Source organism: Hippichthys cyanospilos, chromosome 18 (assembly GCF_059441005.1).
Source record: "Hippichthys cyanospilos isolate Australia breed blue-spotted pipefish chromosome 18, RoL_Hcya_1.0, whole genome shotgun sequence".
NCBI classification, from domain to species: Eukaryota; Metazoa; Chordata; class Actinopteri; order Syngnathiformes; family Syngnathidae; genus Hippichthys; species Hippichthys cyanospilos.
The window spans coordinates 16059882-16076173 of record NC_142386.1 but is presented as its reverse complement, the minus strand read 5'-3'; the positions used below and the strand labels follow the sequence as shown (position 1 = coordinate 16076173).

The 16292-nt window shown below is 38.6% G+C and overlaps 1 protein-coding gene and 1 long non-coding RNA gene across 3 annotated transcripts in view; one reads left to right on the top strand and one right to left on the bottom strand.

The window, feature by feature from the left end:
• LOC148409161 (voltage-gated potassium channel subunit beta-2) overlaps positions 1 to 11726 on the top strand; it is a 71899-nt gene extending 60173 nt beyond the window's left edge. For both annotated transcript variants that reach the window (XM_088440894.1, XM_088440895.1), the window contains exons 6-14: positions 4305 to 4349; positions 4467 to 4510; positions 5557 to 5643; positions 5716 to 5801; positions 5898 to 6018; positions 6108 to 6202; positions 6341 to 6461; positions 7658 to 7746; positions 9909 to 11726. In XM_088440894.1, the coding sequence (XP_088297020.1) occupies positions 4305 to 4349; positions 4467 to 4510; positions 5557 to 5643; positions 5716 to 5801; positions 5898 to 6018; positions 6108 to 6202; positions 6341 to 6461; positions 7658 to 7746; positions 9909 to 9998 (778 nt within the window). In that variant the 3' untranslated portion in view covers positions 9999 to 11726. The remainder of the gene's footprint in view (positions 1 to 4304; positions 4350 to 4466; positions 4511 to 5556; positions 5644 to 5715; positions 5802 to 5897; positions 6019 to 6107; positions 6203 to 6340; positions 6462 to 7657; positions 7747 to 9908) is intronic.
• On the bottom strand, positions 9579 to 11945 carry LOC148409160 (uncharacterized). Its single transcript, XR_015868572.1, has 2 exons — positions 10219 to 11945; positions 9579 to 10007 (listed from the first exon to the last, which is right to left on the bottom strand). It is a non-coding gene; the product is annotated as an uncharacterized LOC148409160 (long non-coding RNA).
• Positions 11946 to 16292: the final 4347 nt, after the last annotated feature.

The following is a 16292-nucleotide window of genomic DNA, read 5'->3' as shown; positions in this document are numbered from 1 at the left end:
TTGAAGTTGAAGGATTCTGTGCAGTGTGCATTGAGATATTGTGTACGGGCCCATATTTTTTCTTGACAGCTGCATGTCATGTTTCTGTTATGGTTTCGGGTTGGGTTTTCTGTTTTGGGGGATTTTGGTGTTTTCAAGTTGTGGGTTTCATTTTAGTTCTTGTGTCTTGTTTCCATTTGGTTTAGCTCGCGTCAGTCCTCTTTAGTGTGATTAGTTTCCACCTATCTGTGCACCTGCCCTCTTAGTGGTATCCAGTCAACTTCCTCTGCCTTTTGTTCCTCCCCAGATGTTTTGTGTTTTCCTTGTTGAGTCTCTAGTCTATTTAAGTCAGTTTTCATTCAGTTAGTGTCAACTTGAGTCATTAACGAGTCATTGTCTATGTCATGCTTTTGTCTATGTTGCTTCGTTTTTTTTTGTTGCCTGTTCTACTGCCTCCTCACCACTGTTGCCCAGTGAGTTTGGTTCCTGTTTCGAATTTGGTTTGTTATTTAGTTCAATTTTGTTCCAGTTTTCCTACCTCAGTTTTTGTATTAAACCTTCATTTTTTTGAGCATTCAACCTTCCAGTTTCCCTGCTTTTTGGTCCACTACCCTCATCCAGGTCACCCAGCAATTTCACATGAACGTAAAGTAAGTGGACGCTTACTGCAGGAAGGCGGTGCTATATTGATCCACCATGTTTAACGGTGGAAGTAGTTAAATGAAAAAAAAAAAAAAATGTTGCTCAACCAGCTCACGTTAGCGTTGTCGTACATCGATGCCAGTCACGCAGACACCTTTTTTTGTTTGTTTTTTTGTAACTAACAATGGTTGAAGAAGAGCAAAACAGAAATTGGACCGATGCGACTTTCAGCATTGGCGTCCATGTCCATACAAAAGCATTTATTCTTGAAAATGAAACGCAAAGACAAACTCTACAAGCAAGTCATGAAAGTCTTTCTGAGACATAATAGAATGGATTTTGTACTGAAATAAAATGGGGAGAAGCATTTTCGGGTGAGTTAATGTTTTTTGTCATTTTATTTCATTCATATTCAGTTGTCTTGTTTGTTTGGGTTTGGTTGTTGTGAGTATGTGGGGATTTGTTCATGTTTCTGTTCCACTCGTGTCTGCCTTTATTGTCTGCCTTCTCGTTTGTTTGATTTGGTCCACCTGTCTGGTGATACTTTCTCCAGTTTTGCTCCTGGTTCGGTCCTGTCTCAGTTCCTTGTTAAAACTTCCTTTTTTGAGCGACATATTTCTCAGTTTTCCTGCATTTTTTGGGTCCCATCCCTTCCTCCTCCCAACTCACCATGCCCAGACGTGAACCTTATTTTAAATCGCCATTTGTAATTCAGTATACAATCTTCTTAAAGGTTGCCTGCTCTTTGTGGACTTTATAATACTTTGTGGACAAACAATTTCAAATTATTATTCTTATACTTATAAGTTTTGGCATGTGGAATGATACATTTTAATTGCTGATACGGGTTCATTGATGTTTAAATGTTCTAAAAAATAGCCTGTGTATTCCAGTAATGCGTGTGTATATATATATATATATATATATATATATATATACTGCATATATATTGCATTTCTTCTTTGCAAGCAGTTATGTTTTTTAGCAAATTTATAGTCACGATAATCATTCTCACAGCAAAGCATTTCTTCCTTGCAAGCATTTATATTTTGTAGCAAATGTGTAATCACTATGTTTACAATTCTAACACAAGACCATGAATTGTACAGTAAGTCAAGGTACCCTTGTATACACTTATTTAATGAAGACATCTGACTTTTTACCTTAATTATCATTTACAAAATGTTGATTTTGCATAATATGCCTCTTAAATACTTTTGCTGCATTTTTTAAATGGGCAAGTTTCCCTGTTATGGGAACCATAACAAATGCAGTTTGATAAACTATATATAGTCGTGATGTTTTTACCTGAGGTTTTTGCACGCATTGCACGCATTCACTAATTAACATAGGCTCGTAACTCAAATTCGCCGACGGGCAATCCAAACCTATGTTAATTAGTGAATGCGTGCAATGCGTGCAAAAACCTCAGGTAAAAACATCACGACTTTACACACACACACACACACACACACACACACACACACACACACACACACACACACATATTTATATATATATATATATATATATATATATATATATATATATATATATATATATATATATATATATATATATATATACACACTTGTTTGTTAGCTCGAGAGGTGCTATGTATCATTAGCTGATTACATGTTTTACTTTTCTAGTTTTACGGCGACCTAAAGAGGGTAATGGTCAATGGTCATTGTTCAGATATAGCAGAGCAAAGGGAAAGATGGTCGGGTTGTTTGATACGTCGTTATCCAGCCGTCTTGCTGGCGAAAAACCCGATGCTTCAGCGTGAGGACGGCATAAAGGTCTTGTATAAAAGTTTGTGTTTGATATACAGTATATATGATTGTAATTATAATATTATGATTGTATATACTATTTATGTGCAGTGTGTGCAATGTTCACCTTATTAATCTATCAATTAAACAATGGGAAACAGAATGCTGTTAAAGAGAGGATGTTGCAGTTGGTAGACGATTTAAAAAATATATATGTACAAAAAAAATTAAAACTTTCATATACCATCTTCTTGCAGAAATATCTGATGTTATGACCTGCAGCTTATAGTCCAGTGTGGCTTATCCGTGGCAAAAGATGTTTTTTTTTTTTTTTTTTTTGTCAATTTTTGGTGCTGCGGCTTATATACTGGAGCGGTTTATAGTCCGGAAAATACGATATATATATATTGGCCCCCCAGTTTACGAACTCCCTCTTTTACAACCTTTGCGGCGTTTCGTTTTACGAACAATCCAACATGCCCCAACATGCCGGTCAATGTGTCCATACTATTTTTTTCGCTTTGCTGCATCAACAAAATCAACTTTTCTCGCATGTCACGGTAACGCTGATGTGTTATTGCTCTTACAATGTCACAGTCAGTCTCAGTCACTGTGTTAGTCACGGAGATGCCGATATGCTATTGGTCGATTAAGGTCACAGTCCCGGTCTCAGTCACGGAGATGCGGATATGCTATTGGCCAGTGTCACGTCAATCACAGAAATGCCGATATGCGATTGGCCAAACGCCTTCATCTAGCCTGATGGCACAGCCGGTCGGTGTGTTGTGAAGACATACGAGCAATTCGAGTTACGAGCATAGCCGCTGAACGGATTAAATTCGTAACACGGGGGCCCACTATATTAATATATATTATATATATATATATATATATATATATATATATATATATATATATATATATATATATATATATATATATATATATATATATATATATATATATTTCTATATATGTTCATTTGTTAGACATTTTTAAGAAACTGTACACAAATAAGGAGAAAAGGCAATCTTTTATGAGGGGAGCGAAGAGGAACTGACCAAGGTCTATTCCACTGCACTCTGCCGCCTCTCCGAACCCCCTCTCTTTTATTTGATACAGAAGTCCCTAACTACATGAAGCTTCCAGCCCTTAAAAGGACAAAAGTGCATCAGGGGAAAGACTATGGCTGGAACCTAGTGTACTTGTCCTTCTATGTGTGAGCATGTGGGTGAAAAACTAATACATGTCTGATAAAATATTGTGTGTAGCAAAACATTCTGCAGAATACTTTGTAAGATATTTTGAAAATCACAGCTGCAGGAGCGCCCCAGCAGGCAGGCTTGAGCGGCCTTCCTCCTACTTGAGACAAAACAAAAACAAAACAGTTTTTCTCTACAAGCAGTGCACTCATTCTCACAACATTGCATTTCTTCTTTGCAAGCAGTTATGTTTTTTAGCAAATTTATAGTCACGATAATCATTCTCACAGCAAAGCATTTCTTCCTTGCAAGCATTTATATTTTGTAGCAAATGTGTAATCACTATGTTTACAATTCTAACACAAGACCATGAATTGTACAGTAAGTCAAGGTACCCTTGTATACACTTATTTAATGAAGACATCTGACTTTTTACCTTAATTATCATTTACAAAATGTTGATTTTGCATAATATGCCTCTTAAATACTTTTGCTGCATTTTTTAAATGGGCAAGTTCCCCTGTTATGGGAACCATAACAAATGCAGTTTGATAAACTTTTTTAGCTATCTGAGAAGGAAACAACACCAAAAAAAAAAAAAAAGATTATATTTTATTTATTATATATTCTTATAGTAAATCAAATATTTATTGTAACTGGTGCAAACGCTTCTTTCAAACCATCAATAATTTTAATTTTCTTATAGACGCTCAAGTTTTGTCATTACGACAAAGATCTACTGGGGAGGCCAGTAAGTATTAAAGAGTCATTGTTTCTTTCACTGAAGCATTACTATTATATTCAAAGTCAGGACTTTGATCCCCGACTAAATTCTACTAGTCAAAGTGTACTTTTTATCATTTCACAGAGCAGAAACAGAGAGAGGCCTCTCCAGAAAGCACATCATTGAAGGTAAAGCATAATTTATTTTGTATGCGTATCATATGATACTATCTGCTTATAGAGGTAGCACGTATGACCCCAAAGATCAGGCTTTACTTTTGCCGCATGATGTGTAATTCCACACCCATGACAAGTTTGAAAGGTGATTTGTTAATTTGATTGTTTTTTGTTTTTTCTTTTATTGATGTTAAAAGAACACAATTTTAGGGAATCCTTATAATTGTATTCACAGATGATGATCTGGGCACGAAATGTCTTTGCTTACCTAGAAAGGAGGGGGGCATTACAAAAAAGAAATGAGGAAAATTGGCTTATAGTACGACACTATCCGGTGTGAATTAGAGACTTCAGCTGAGATGACAAAAGAATACCATGGAGCTTCCATTGAAAATCCAACTAGGGATCATTGTTTTTCCAGCCGTCTAATCCCGGCACAGCATAATGCCCAAGAAGACTACTTTTGTTTGTTTAGCACATCCTATCCAGCACAGCCTTGAGCTGTCCAATTAAATCAGGATTTGAGCAGGCATCATTGTCATGAGCCTTTTGATTGGAAGCTGTTACGTAAGAGGTCAAGTTTGTACAGCTTTTAAGGTTTGCATGCCACAGCGGAACCACTCATACTTGGACTTTTAGTTGACTTCAGGCCTGTCTTTAAAATAAGGAAAAAAACCATGACACACACAAGGTTGGAACACAGGATGAACCATGACATTTGAATGAATACATAGCAAATGGGCTTTAAGTCCACATAACCCTGCTAAACACAAGACTTGTCACCGAACCGGCTTTTATGAAAATGTTTCTAGTCCAAATACAGTAGTTTTTCTTTAGTGTTTTTTCACAGGATGTACGACTGTATGATTTTGTAATGTATCATAATCCATTGTGTCATATTGCATGATACTTCACATGTATGGCATCATATCATCATATTATGCTATTGTTCACAGTATTGTCATATTGGATTATTTTGTATTTAAGCACATCATTTCATCACATTGTATCCCATTGCCATTTACGTTTCGTAATGTATCTTCATTTTTCACCGGCAGGTTTAAGAGGTTCCTTATCAAGACTTCAGGTGGATTATGTGGACATTGTTTTTGCTAACAGAAACGATGTCAACAGTCCAATGGAAGGCAAGTTGAAACATGCTTCACATAGCAAGGAATGATGTATTCAATATGACATTGTCAACTGCTACCCAACAGAGATTGTGCGGGCCATGACGTTTGTCATAAACCAGGGCATGGCCATGTACTGGGGCACCTCCCGCTGGAGCGCCATGGAAATCATGGTGATCTTCAATCATTGCTGCTTTCGTTCTGCTTTCCACCCATGAATACAAATGGCTTAATAGTTTTATCCCTCCTCCGCACCTTTTCTGCATTAGGAGGCCTACTCAGTAGCCCGCCAGTTCAATTTGATCCCACCTGTGTGCGAGCAGGCAGAGTATCACTACTTCCAGAGGGATAAAGTAGAGGTTCAGCTTCCTGAGCTCTACCACAAGATTGGTACCACTTCCTCCAGTATTTACATTCCAGTTGATTGTCTCCACTTAATTGTTGAATAAACAAAGACGGATGTCAATTGACTCTTTCAGGCGTTGGAGCAATGACCTGGTCACCGCTGGCGTGTGGATTAATCACTGGAAAGTACAGCGATGGAGTACCAGAGTGCTCCAGAGCTTCAATGAAGGTCAGTTTGATTTAAGCGGGCCCCTATGGGATTCCTTTCTGGGTAATTGAACAACCAATCAAGTTTTTTTCTCTGTTATTGAGAAATCAGTAGAGTAGCATTTTAACCCCCTTTTTTTCTTCTTCCATTTGGCTGAAGGGCTACCAGTGGCTGAAGGAGCGAGTGAACAGTGAAGAGGGGCGCAGACAGCTGGCTAAAATCAAGGAGCTCTACCTTCTGGCAGACAGGCTCGGATGCACCGCTGCACAGCTGGCCATTGGTACCGCCCACATAAAACTGCAGAGCTCTTTTCCTTTTCTTTTTTTAAATACACTATCGTAATCTGTGGTTGAGGAACATTTTAAAGGGCCTATATCATCATATTTTAACATGTCCATGGTTAAAGTTATGAATATAAATGATTATTACCTTTGGGGCACTGGAAATAAAATATCTTATGACATGAGTTTTTTTGGTGGCTGGAATTCTAATCAGGAAGTGAAACGGCTCATTGATTGAAACCCCACTTCTCAACGTGTGGCTGCCACGCCCCATTCACGACATTGTTCCAAAACCAACCCCACCAAGAAACAACTACACAAACAAACACTATAAAGATAAGGGGCAGAGTGAATGAAGACGTCAGAAACGGCTTTTTACTGGCATCAAAATGAAATGGAGTTGTCAACAATGCACAAGATGTGTCAATCAAAAGACCACACACAGCAACACACATTCCTTTTATTAAATCGGTCCCCTCCAAAAACCACTACTCATAACATTTCCACATGCAAGTGAATAATGTAGTACAACATTGATTATTCAGCCTTGTGCTCCCAATTACACATTTTTGCCACTTGAACATTTTCTACAATAAAACTGTGTTGATAATTAACCCTCTTACGCATGAACCGTCAAACTCAAGTCCACAATGGCCTGTGTCATGTATGTTTTCCAAGTTGTCTTAGCAACACCCCTAATTAAAACGATCAGGTCATTATGAAGCTCCTAAAGAGCTTGCTTGTTGAGCTTATCATTTGAATCAGGTGTGTTGAAAAGAAAAAAGCTGGAAAACATGCAGGACACAGGCCCTTGTGGAGGAGTATGAGAGTTCAGAAGTAAGAGGATTAAATGAAAGGTTGCTATTTTCTTGGTCGACTATGCAAAATCTTGATGTCGCTTCCAAATCTTCTATATACTCTTGCATTGGGGGTGTGGGGTGGGGATTGGGGGACGTCATGCCTCTCGCAGGCCACCTTTATCTAGTTGGGCGGGGCCGGTGCTGAGAGTGCAGAATTGACAAGGACTTCTTCAGAATACATCAGTGAAGGAAAACAACATTTTGGGGGTGTTAAGGGTGAGAAATCAACATTGCAATATGGTTAAAAGCTCGAAAAGGTTGAATTTTCATAATTCGGGCCCTTTAAAAGGAAACAAATGGCAAGCATAACATTCTTATGTCTTTTGTTCCTTCAGCATGGTGTCTACGCAGTGAAGGCGTCAGCTCAGTTCTTTTGGGTGTCTCAAACACAGATCAGCTACTGGAGAACCTGGGTGCACTTCGGGTAAACATGCTTCTGTATTCCAGATAGATGTAGATGTACATCATTGTTTGGTTTTAACAGACATTTAATGTTGTCTGGATGTTTTTTACATGTTCAAACAGCATCCCAACTATGCTGTCAGAATTACAGAAAAGTGCAATACAAAACTCCATTAGCACACAAAATAGGGATTCATATGAAAAAGAACTCCATATTTGATCCTCTGGGTGTCTGTCTAAGTTTCAGTCTTAGTGCAGATTCGCCACTGTGTTTTTTTTTTTCCCATTACGCGGATTCACCATATCACAGATTTTTTTTTTCCTTTACACAGATTCATGACTTCAAGGATTTTTTTTCATTGCATATTAGACTTTTGCAATAGCTTCCAAGCGTGCTGCTAACTTTTGCAATAGCTTCCAAGTGTGCTGCTTCTGCGAAAGCTTGTACTGGGTCTAAACGCCATCAAAAAATGATAATTGCTGAGAAGGTGATACTTCTCGAAGGGAGAAGTTAGGCGGCCGTGGCCCGCCATTTGGGAGTGAATTAATCCACCATTTGCTATATGAAGGACAAGGCGAACATTAGAAGGCAGCTGCCATCACCTTTGGCAATTCAACAAAACCAGTTGTTAGGGCTCGTAATAAAATGATTGTACGTATGAAAGCTGCTTTAGCAATCTAGATTGGCGATTGCTGACGGAAGAAGCCCCTTTTTGAAGTCTCGCGCAGCTGCGGTCATATTAGTAGTGGCCTGGACATTGAATTAAAGTCTAATCTGTACACGATCAAAGATTATTACAATAGACAATTTATACTCAAAATAGCATTTTATCATAAAAGAAATCTAGGGAAGAGGTTTCCAACGGTCTTATGAGTGTCGTCTTTGCTCCTCAAACGTCTCCGCTTCCTGCCTGTGTGTTGACAACAACAGCGCCAGTGTGCGCTTCATGAGCTATACTGCGCGTGCCTGTGGAGTTTTAATCTACTCCCGCCCCAACGCCCGGCCCAGAGGTACGTTCGTGTCAGTCATAAAGAACAACCACAGAAAAGGCACACAAGCACACACACACACATATTGGTGTGGCAGAGTGTAAGGAGCAAACTTTCGCCAGACCATCGGAAATGTCTTACCTACATTTCTTTTATAATAAAATGGTATTTCAAGTGTAAACGCTCCATTGTTATCTTTAATCATGTACAGATTAGACTTTAATTCAACATCTGGGCCGCTGCTAATATGACTGCAGCTACGCGAAGCTTCAAAGGAAAAAGGAAACTTCTGTTTAAATTCCTCGTTACCGCTGGGTTGATGTGCATGAAGGTGGATTGCAGCTGTAGGTATGTAAGCAGGGGGAGGACCTCTGTGTGCTCTGGTTGGAGCGGGCATGTTACGGGAAAGCTAAGCGGGGTCCTACAACGTTGAGCAGGGGGGCTTGTTTAAATTGTATTGGCGGGCGATGACGGCGTGAGCATTAATAGAAATACGGTTCGGTTTATTGTTTTGGAGTTGCCACATTCAGTTGTGAAGATCTAACGAAAATAAAAGCCATATTGTTGAGCCATATGAGTCCGACAGCTCTTTGATCTGAGCTGCTTCGTGAATGAGACGCTCCAGCGCAGCCTATGCAGTCTCTCTTTCTCCCCATCAAGTTCACTACTGTACAGTGTATATTAATTTAAGATTTAGGTAAATATGTGTACTACGGTAATATTTGTTTAAAATAATATGTATAGCATTAAGACTTTTCATATTCAATGCTCGGTACAAATTTTTACTTTTTTATTGTTATTTTTATTTTTCTAAAGCGTCCAGACATTCAATCCCAGATTAAATTGAAACACATGAGACATCAGTTGAAAGGTGAGGATGTCCTTTACTGAAAAGAAACTCAAATTTGAGTCATAAGATTAAGACCAAAAAAAAATGTCCACTGGTTTTGTTTTAGGATTTGGTTTCAAAATTAAATTATATTTTTGTAACACTGCAAAGGTGAATATTTGTAGTTGACCTATTTTTAAAGTCAACAAAACCTGACTTGCTCAACTTTTATTTTTTTTCCCCAGTTTGAAACCATACTTTGCCAAATTCTACTTTAGATGTTGCATTTAACTGAGATTCTGAATTCAATCTAATGTCATTTTGTTGCGGTGGATCTGGCATTTCATTCCCCTCTTCCTTTGCAGATTTTATCTCAAATGACTCCACAAACAGTCACCGAGATGGACGCCGTGCTGGGAAACAAGCCACACTCCAAGAAGGAGTCTCGCGCTTGAACTTCCCACCTGAGCAAAAGCAAGAAAGGGCAAGAAGACAAAAAAGACTTTGCTTTTTACTTGCCATATAGTCAACAACTTGCATGTCCTCAGCAACATTACGCTTCCAAAAATTAGCACATAACGCATTGTGCGCAGTACATTGTATCGTATATGGAAAAAAAAAAACATCTTGCGGTTGTTAATCAGAACAAAAACAGGTCATAATAATAATACTCACTGGCCAGAAAATGATGTCGACATGAGAGAAGGTAAAGGGTATAGTGCATGTTTACAAGAAGCAAACATGGACCTTTAGCAAGTATGGACTGCGTGGCTGCTAAAAAAAACAACCTGACTGGGTCGGCGGTACGTTCACTGCACGTGGGAGTCTCCAGCCTCCTTTTCATCTGCATCTTAACTGTACAAACTGTGTGCCCAGCAGCAGAAGAAGCACCAAGAGGGGCAGTACTTACTTCAAATTTGACCGTGGTATCGTTTCCCGGAGTACGCGTGTGACTGGTCAAGCGAAGATTCACTGCTTTACCATGTTGTGCACAATGCATCACTTGTGAGGTAAAAAAAAAAACAAAAACAAAAAAAGACATAGCGTGCATTTTAGAAATAGGATGATTAAGCAAAGGTACAAATAAATGTACAGAAGTGAATGCGTTTCAAAGAGTAGCGAAAATATTGAAGTCTTTGGCTCATCAAGAGAATTTTCGTGCTTTATTTTAACTCATTCAATCCCAGGTACTTATTTATAATTTCACAATTTCAAACAAAGGTTTAGAGTTAGCCAAACATGGATAAAGGAGGTTGTAAAAATGACTTATGGATTACTTTAGTACTTAAGTGCCCAAAGTAACTGATTAGTTTAGGTACTTTAGGTATCGTAATTAAGCACTACAATAATCAATTATTTAAGTCGTTGAGTATTAATTAATTTAGGAGGTCAGAACATCGTTTTGCAACCCCTCCTGGCAGTGTCTGCCTTGTCTCATCTGTTCCTCGACTGTGCGCATGTCCCTTTAAGAGAAAAAATAAAAAGCCCACAAATATGGCACGAATTTTATGGGCGTAAATAGATTGCAGAAGGCGTGAACGCTTTTACAACAAAGGATCAACGATCTCAAGCTCGGAATGAGATGATTAAACTCAGAATGAGATGATTAAAACGATTAGGGTACAAGGAGAGGTCAATTGTAAAAGTCTTGCGACATGTCACATGGGGTGAGATTTAGCCAGTGGACGCTGTTTTTGATTGTTTGTTTTGTTTTTTTCTTGGAAGCCTTTTCAAGCTTCCTAAATCATCTCTCTGGGAAATTACGTGGTTTTCTTTCCTCATTGTTGAGCATTTATTACTCTTGTTTCCATGCCTTCTCCTTTACTTTGGTGAGGGTTGTGTTCCGTTTATCATTTGCCATGAAAATAATTGTGTACAGCGACTTCTTTAGGTTGGCACACCATTCAAGTGTATATAGGCTGTTTAAGATCGTGATGAAAAATTGTGAAGGGATCGTCCTTGTGTGTGACCATGTACAGTCCGACTGAGTGTTGCGTGCAGTGTACGTGAACTATTCAATCCAACCGAAGAAAATGTGAACTTTGCCTGCATAACTTCTATTTTACTGTCTTGCAACAAAGAGAAATTGTGATGAGGGGCAACAATTCATGCTGAATGCAACATGTCTGTTGCTGCGTCTCAAGGGAAAGCACATTACATGATTATAACCATCTTTTCTCTTGTTTCTCTGTGTCTTTCATGAAAAATGTGTCCAGAATTCCCGTAGACCAGTGCTTTTCAAGTCTTTTTTGCGAAGCCCCCGAGGAAAGAAAAAACATTTTGCACCCTCCCACACTCGTCGTGATTATAAAACAAGTTAATTAGCTACATAAAATGCATAAATACACCTTGAATTATATCCTTTTTGACATTAAAAAAAAAAAGAAACAAAGCAGTTTAAATCAACTTTCGACAAATTTAACTTGACTCTTTACAACACGGGTGTTGAAGACCGGCATCTTACCTGTTTTCCAATTTCCTTCCCCTCAACACAGCTGATCCAAATGATTAGCTTATTATCAAGCTCTGTAGGAGCTCGAAAATAATCCTAATTATTTTAACCGGGTGTGTTTGAGAGAGGTTTGAAAATTTGCAGGACACTGGCACTCAACGACTGGAGTTCAACACCTGTGTTTTACAGGGTTTATACAGGTTAGTCTAAAACAGGAACAAAAAAAAAAGTACCTGCAATAATAAAAGAATGTCAACCCTTACTTGACCAACTTAACCATTTGATACTGAAATAAATTAATTAAATCAATGAATAATAATAGATGACAATTTGCGATATCAACTCAGGAACATCAATATTTTTAACATTTCAACCTGAAGAAAAGGGTATAACACATTGCATTAATTCTTTTTCAAACCATATTCATTTTCAAATCACATTAATCATTAATGTAGGGGTTCTTTACAATATATTTAAAACAAATTTTTGCAAGCCATTCTGTGTTTCATATTTGTTTTTTTATTTTAATTTCAACAATCTTAAGCATGTCTTTTGGTTCATTCAAAAAGGCATAACATATGCAATTGAATAATCACTGAACTTTTTTCCTTAAACAGAAGTAATTGTACTCTTGAGTAGGGCTGCACGATTTTGGCCAAAATAATAATCACGATTATTTTGGTCAATATTGTGTTCATGATTATTAATCACAATTATTCATCAAATTTGGTCGAACATGTCTATTCATTGCACATTTTTTTAACAAGCAGTATATAGACACATAGCTTCAAGATTTGATACTGAAAAATAATAAATTAAAATAAGTAAATTATAATTATGGCAAAAACTTTGCGCGCAGCTAACTTACTTGCTGAGTGCAAACCAATGAAAAATATGAAGCCTATTTTGAACCAAGCACATACTGCAACCACCTGTCCCAACACCTACAACAGCCTTAAAGATTTTTTTATTTTATTTTTTAAACTACAAAAGTACCAGAATCACTTGAAGTGAGTATGGACCTAACAGTCAAAATGTCATTTTTGGTCATTTCAAACCCAATTTATTCAAAATGTTGCCAATTGCTCTCATACTGGTGCTGATGAGAGGCTGATTAAAGTACCAGAATCACTCAAAGTGAGATTGGAGGGATTGGATTTTTCAAAATGGGTTTCAATTGACAGCTGGTACCGTATATCAGGAGCTGAAAAAAACACGGCTTTTAACATGCAAACAAGTAGGAAACATTATCATCTAAAGGCTCTTAAGGTGGGATTGAAGCCTGATATCTCCGTAGCATGCCTGTATAAAAGGCCCCAAATATTTGTGTCTGCTAGATTCTCAAGTGTGGTTTATTGTTGCATAGTTACGTGGACCGTTTGATTGCCGTACCTTCCGGGTCACATGACTGCATGCTTTCGTATGCGAAAGTCAGTGATGTCCTGTTCACCGTGTGGTCGTGCGCTCGTACAGTCGTCGAAGTTGCGCATTTAAGTTTAAGTACAGAGTTCATGACAAAAAAGTAAGTTTTCTATGTTATCTATTGTATTTGTTTGAAGCCGTTAATTGTATGTCTGTTTCGCGTCCTTATTTATGTTCGTAAAGAATCGCGATATTAGACCTATACTACTGTTGGAATGTGTGCCATTGTTGTTGGCCGCTAGAGGTCTCCATAGACCACATAAATATTTAGGGAGTTTTCAATGGCGGTCTAATTAGAATGTTAATACTGATTGTGGCAGTGTGATATGTATCTATTTAAGATGTCATTTAAGTGCCATTATTTAGGTTGTATTTAAGTTAAAGTGATCATTTATATTTAGTGGCATATCAAGGCTTCAATATTATTCCAATTACTGATATGTATAATTTACCTATTATAGTCTATACTTATCTTGGTTATTTGATATTTCAGACTCTGCATCTGCCGATAAATCCTCACTTCTGAATGTTTAGCTCCATTATCATCATTCACCATTCCACCTGTTTGAGTAAAGATCCTTTCAACAAACTTTTCTTCCTGTATCCTTACCGATACACCGTCCTGTACCCGGTAGACACCTTAAAAGAGCCAGCAATCCAAATCCTCCCAAACAATGCCAGCAAAACCAAATTCAACGTTGCCATCACGTGAAAGGAGACGCGCGGAATCTCGCCGGCACACGTTTGCAGCACTTGCTACGTGCGGCTTTCCTCGCAGTCGGCCGATATTCTCCCATACAGGTAAATGCAAACAGAATACAAACGACACTAGTAGTTTCAAACGATCGAAATTATTTCAAGATTTTTTATTTTCCCAGACTGCTCACCCCTGAGTGCGCACTCACCAGAAGTTGTTTATGGTATACACCGGAGTGTATATACTCCACCATGTTTTCTGCCCGAAGCTTGTTCTGTGCCTGAAGACCCTTGTGTTTGCCCCATGGTGGTATGATGACTGAAAGTGCTTGATTTGACATATATTGTACGGTACTACGTAGACGGCTTTTTAAATGTTAATATCGCCAATTATCATCTTAATTAATCGTGGCAGCCGATATCGCGATCACGATTAAAATTTAATTAATCGTGCAGCCCTACTCTTGAGTGCAAATTATATTTGAAATATAAACTATACCACCATGGAAGTTCAATATTCACAGAAAATATAACTAAAATAACAGAGAAATGAGCAAGTTATCGTGATATCAACAAGTACAAGGCTCATTTGAAATATGACATATGAGAAGCCATAAATATTGATTTGATTATTTAAACCTTATACTGGAGTGAAAATGTATAACTTCTGAATGAACAAAATGTATTCAGAGAATGACAAATGACTTGTCTGCATCAATGTGACGGGCGATACTGAGATCTGGACTTCAGCACATAGGTGTTGAGAGGAATTGTAATTAGTGATGCTTCCCATAGCCGTTGAAAACCCAAATATATTGTGCAACCATGGTTATATATGCTGTTTTTCACTAACTTGTTTTTGGTCAGGACATTTGACCGCTTTACTGTCTTGTTCCCATAACAAAGAAGAACATTGTCGTGGGAAGTTGACAGGTACTATTGTACAAGATGTTTTCGAGTATGATGTTTTTCAGAGCCTGAAGGACACACTTAAATGTCAATATCAAATCGGGAAACAGGTGTTGCGGCGTCAGGGCGGACGGGTAGGCCACCCGCCCTTCCTCGCGCACGCAACTAAAAAATACAAAAGAGAGATGCAGAGTACAAACAAGTAGAGTCTGCTGCGGGTTACGTACGAACGCCCAGCCGGTTGACAAGCGGAGCTCTACTTGGGTGTTGGCTCTCCACCTTCTCGGCATAGGTAAGAGGCTCATATGATGATTTCCCGCAATGTCAACTGTATTTGAGAACTTGCATTTGGTCAAAATAAATATGCCAGTTATTTGGGCTAAATAGCATTTGGGAACGTTGGCCTTTTGTTGAGTGTTGTCTTTGTCTCCTGAGCGCCGACCGGCACCGATCCTTTCAGCAAAACAGGTGTGAAGGGAATCATATATTAAGTTGTTTTCATTATGTGCTTGTTTCTTGTTTAGAATAGTGTGCATTGCTATCCATCTATGCAGTCTTAGTTCATCTCGCCCCAGTCCTTAGATAAGGCTGTTGACGCAAGAAAGTGTGAGCTGGGTCCTTGGCCCAGCTGTTGGTGGCGCCTGGCTGGCTCTTTTTGTTTTGTCTTGAAATGTACAATGCTTTGCTTTCATTTGTACAATGAAAAAAAAGCAGGCTGGGACGAAAAATGCTATTGGCAACGCATGAGTGTGTATGCCAAGGTTTTTTCCTTTTTGCCTAGGTGGAGAAAAGTCAATCTTGGCTGGTCTGAGTTACTGTTTAGCAGCAGGGCTTGTCTTAGTCTACTTTTAAAGATAATCATGACGTAACTTGGTCCTTTGAGCCGGGATGGTTAAAACGCCTTCTCTTCGGTGGACGATCGATGATGACTGAACCAATTGGTGCACCGTTGGAATCTGTTGGATTCTGGAAGACCTCCTTTCCACGAGGCCAGACGTCGGACACCGCTCACCGGAGGAACGCAAACACCATCCAATGAACCAGAGTGACTTTGCAAGAACTAAAAGGTCAGTCTGCCCGGTCCATCGGACCTTAAACAAACAGTAAAAGTCAGCCTGATGAGTCTGACGGGTTCAGTCTGAACGGTCCATCGGACCTGAAATGAACGTCTTGACAGGTTCGGTCTGATGAGTCTGAACGGTCCATTGGACCGTTAAACGAACCGTCCATCGGACTTCAAACGAACGGCCTGACTTAAAAAGAGAAATTT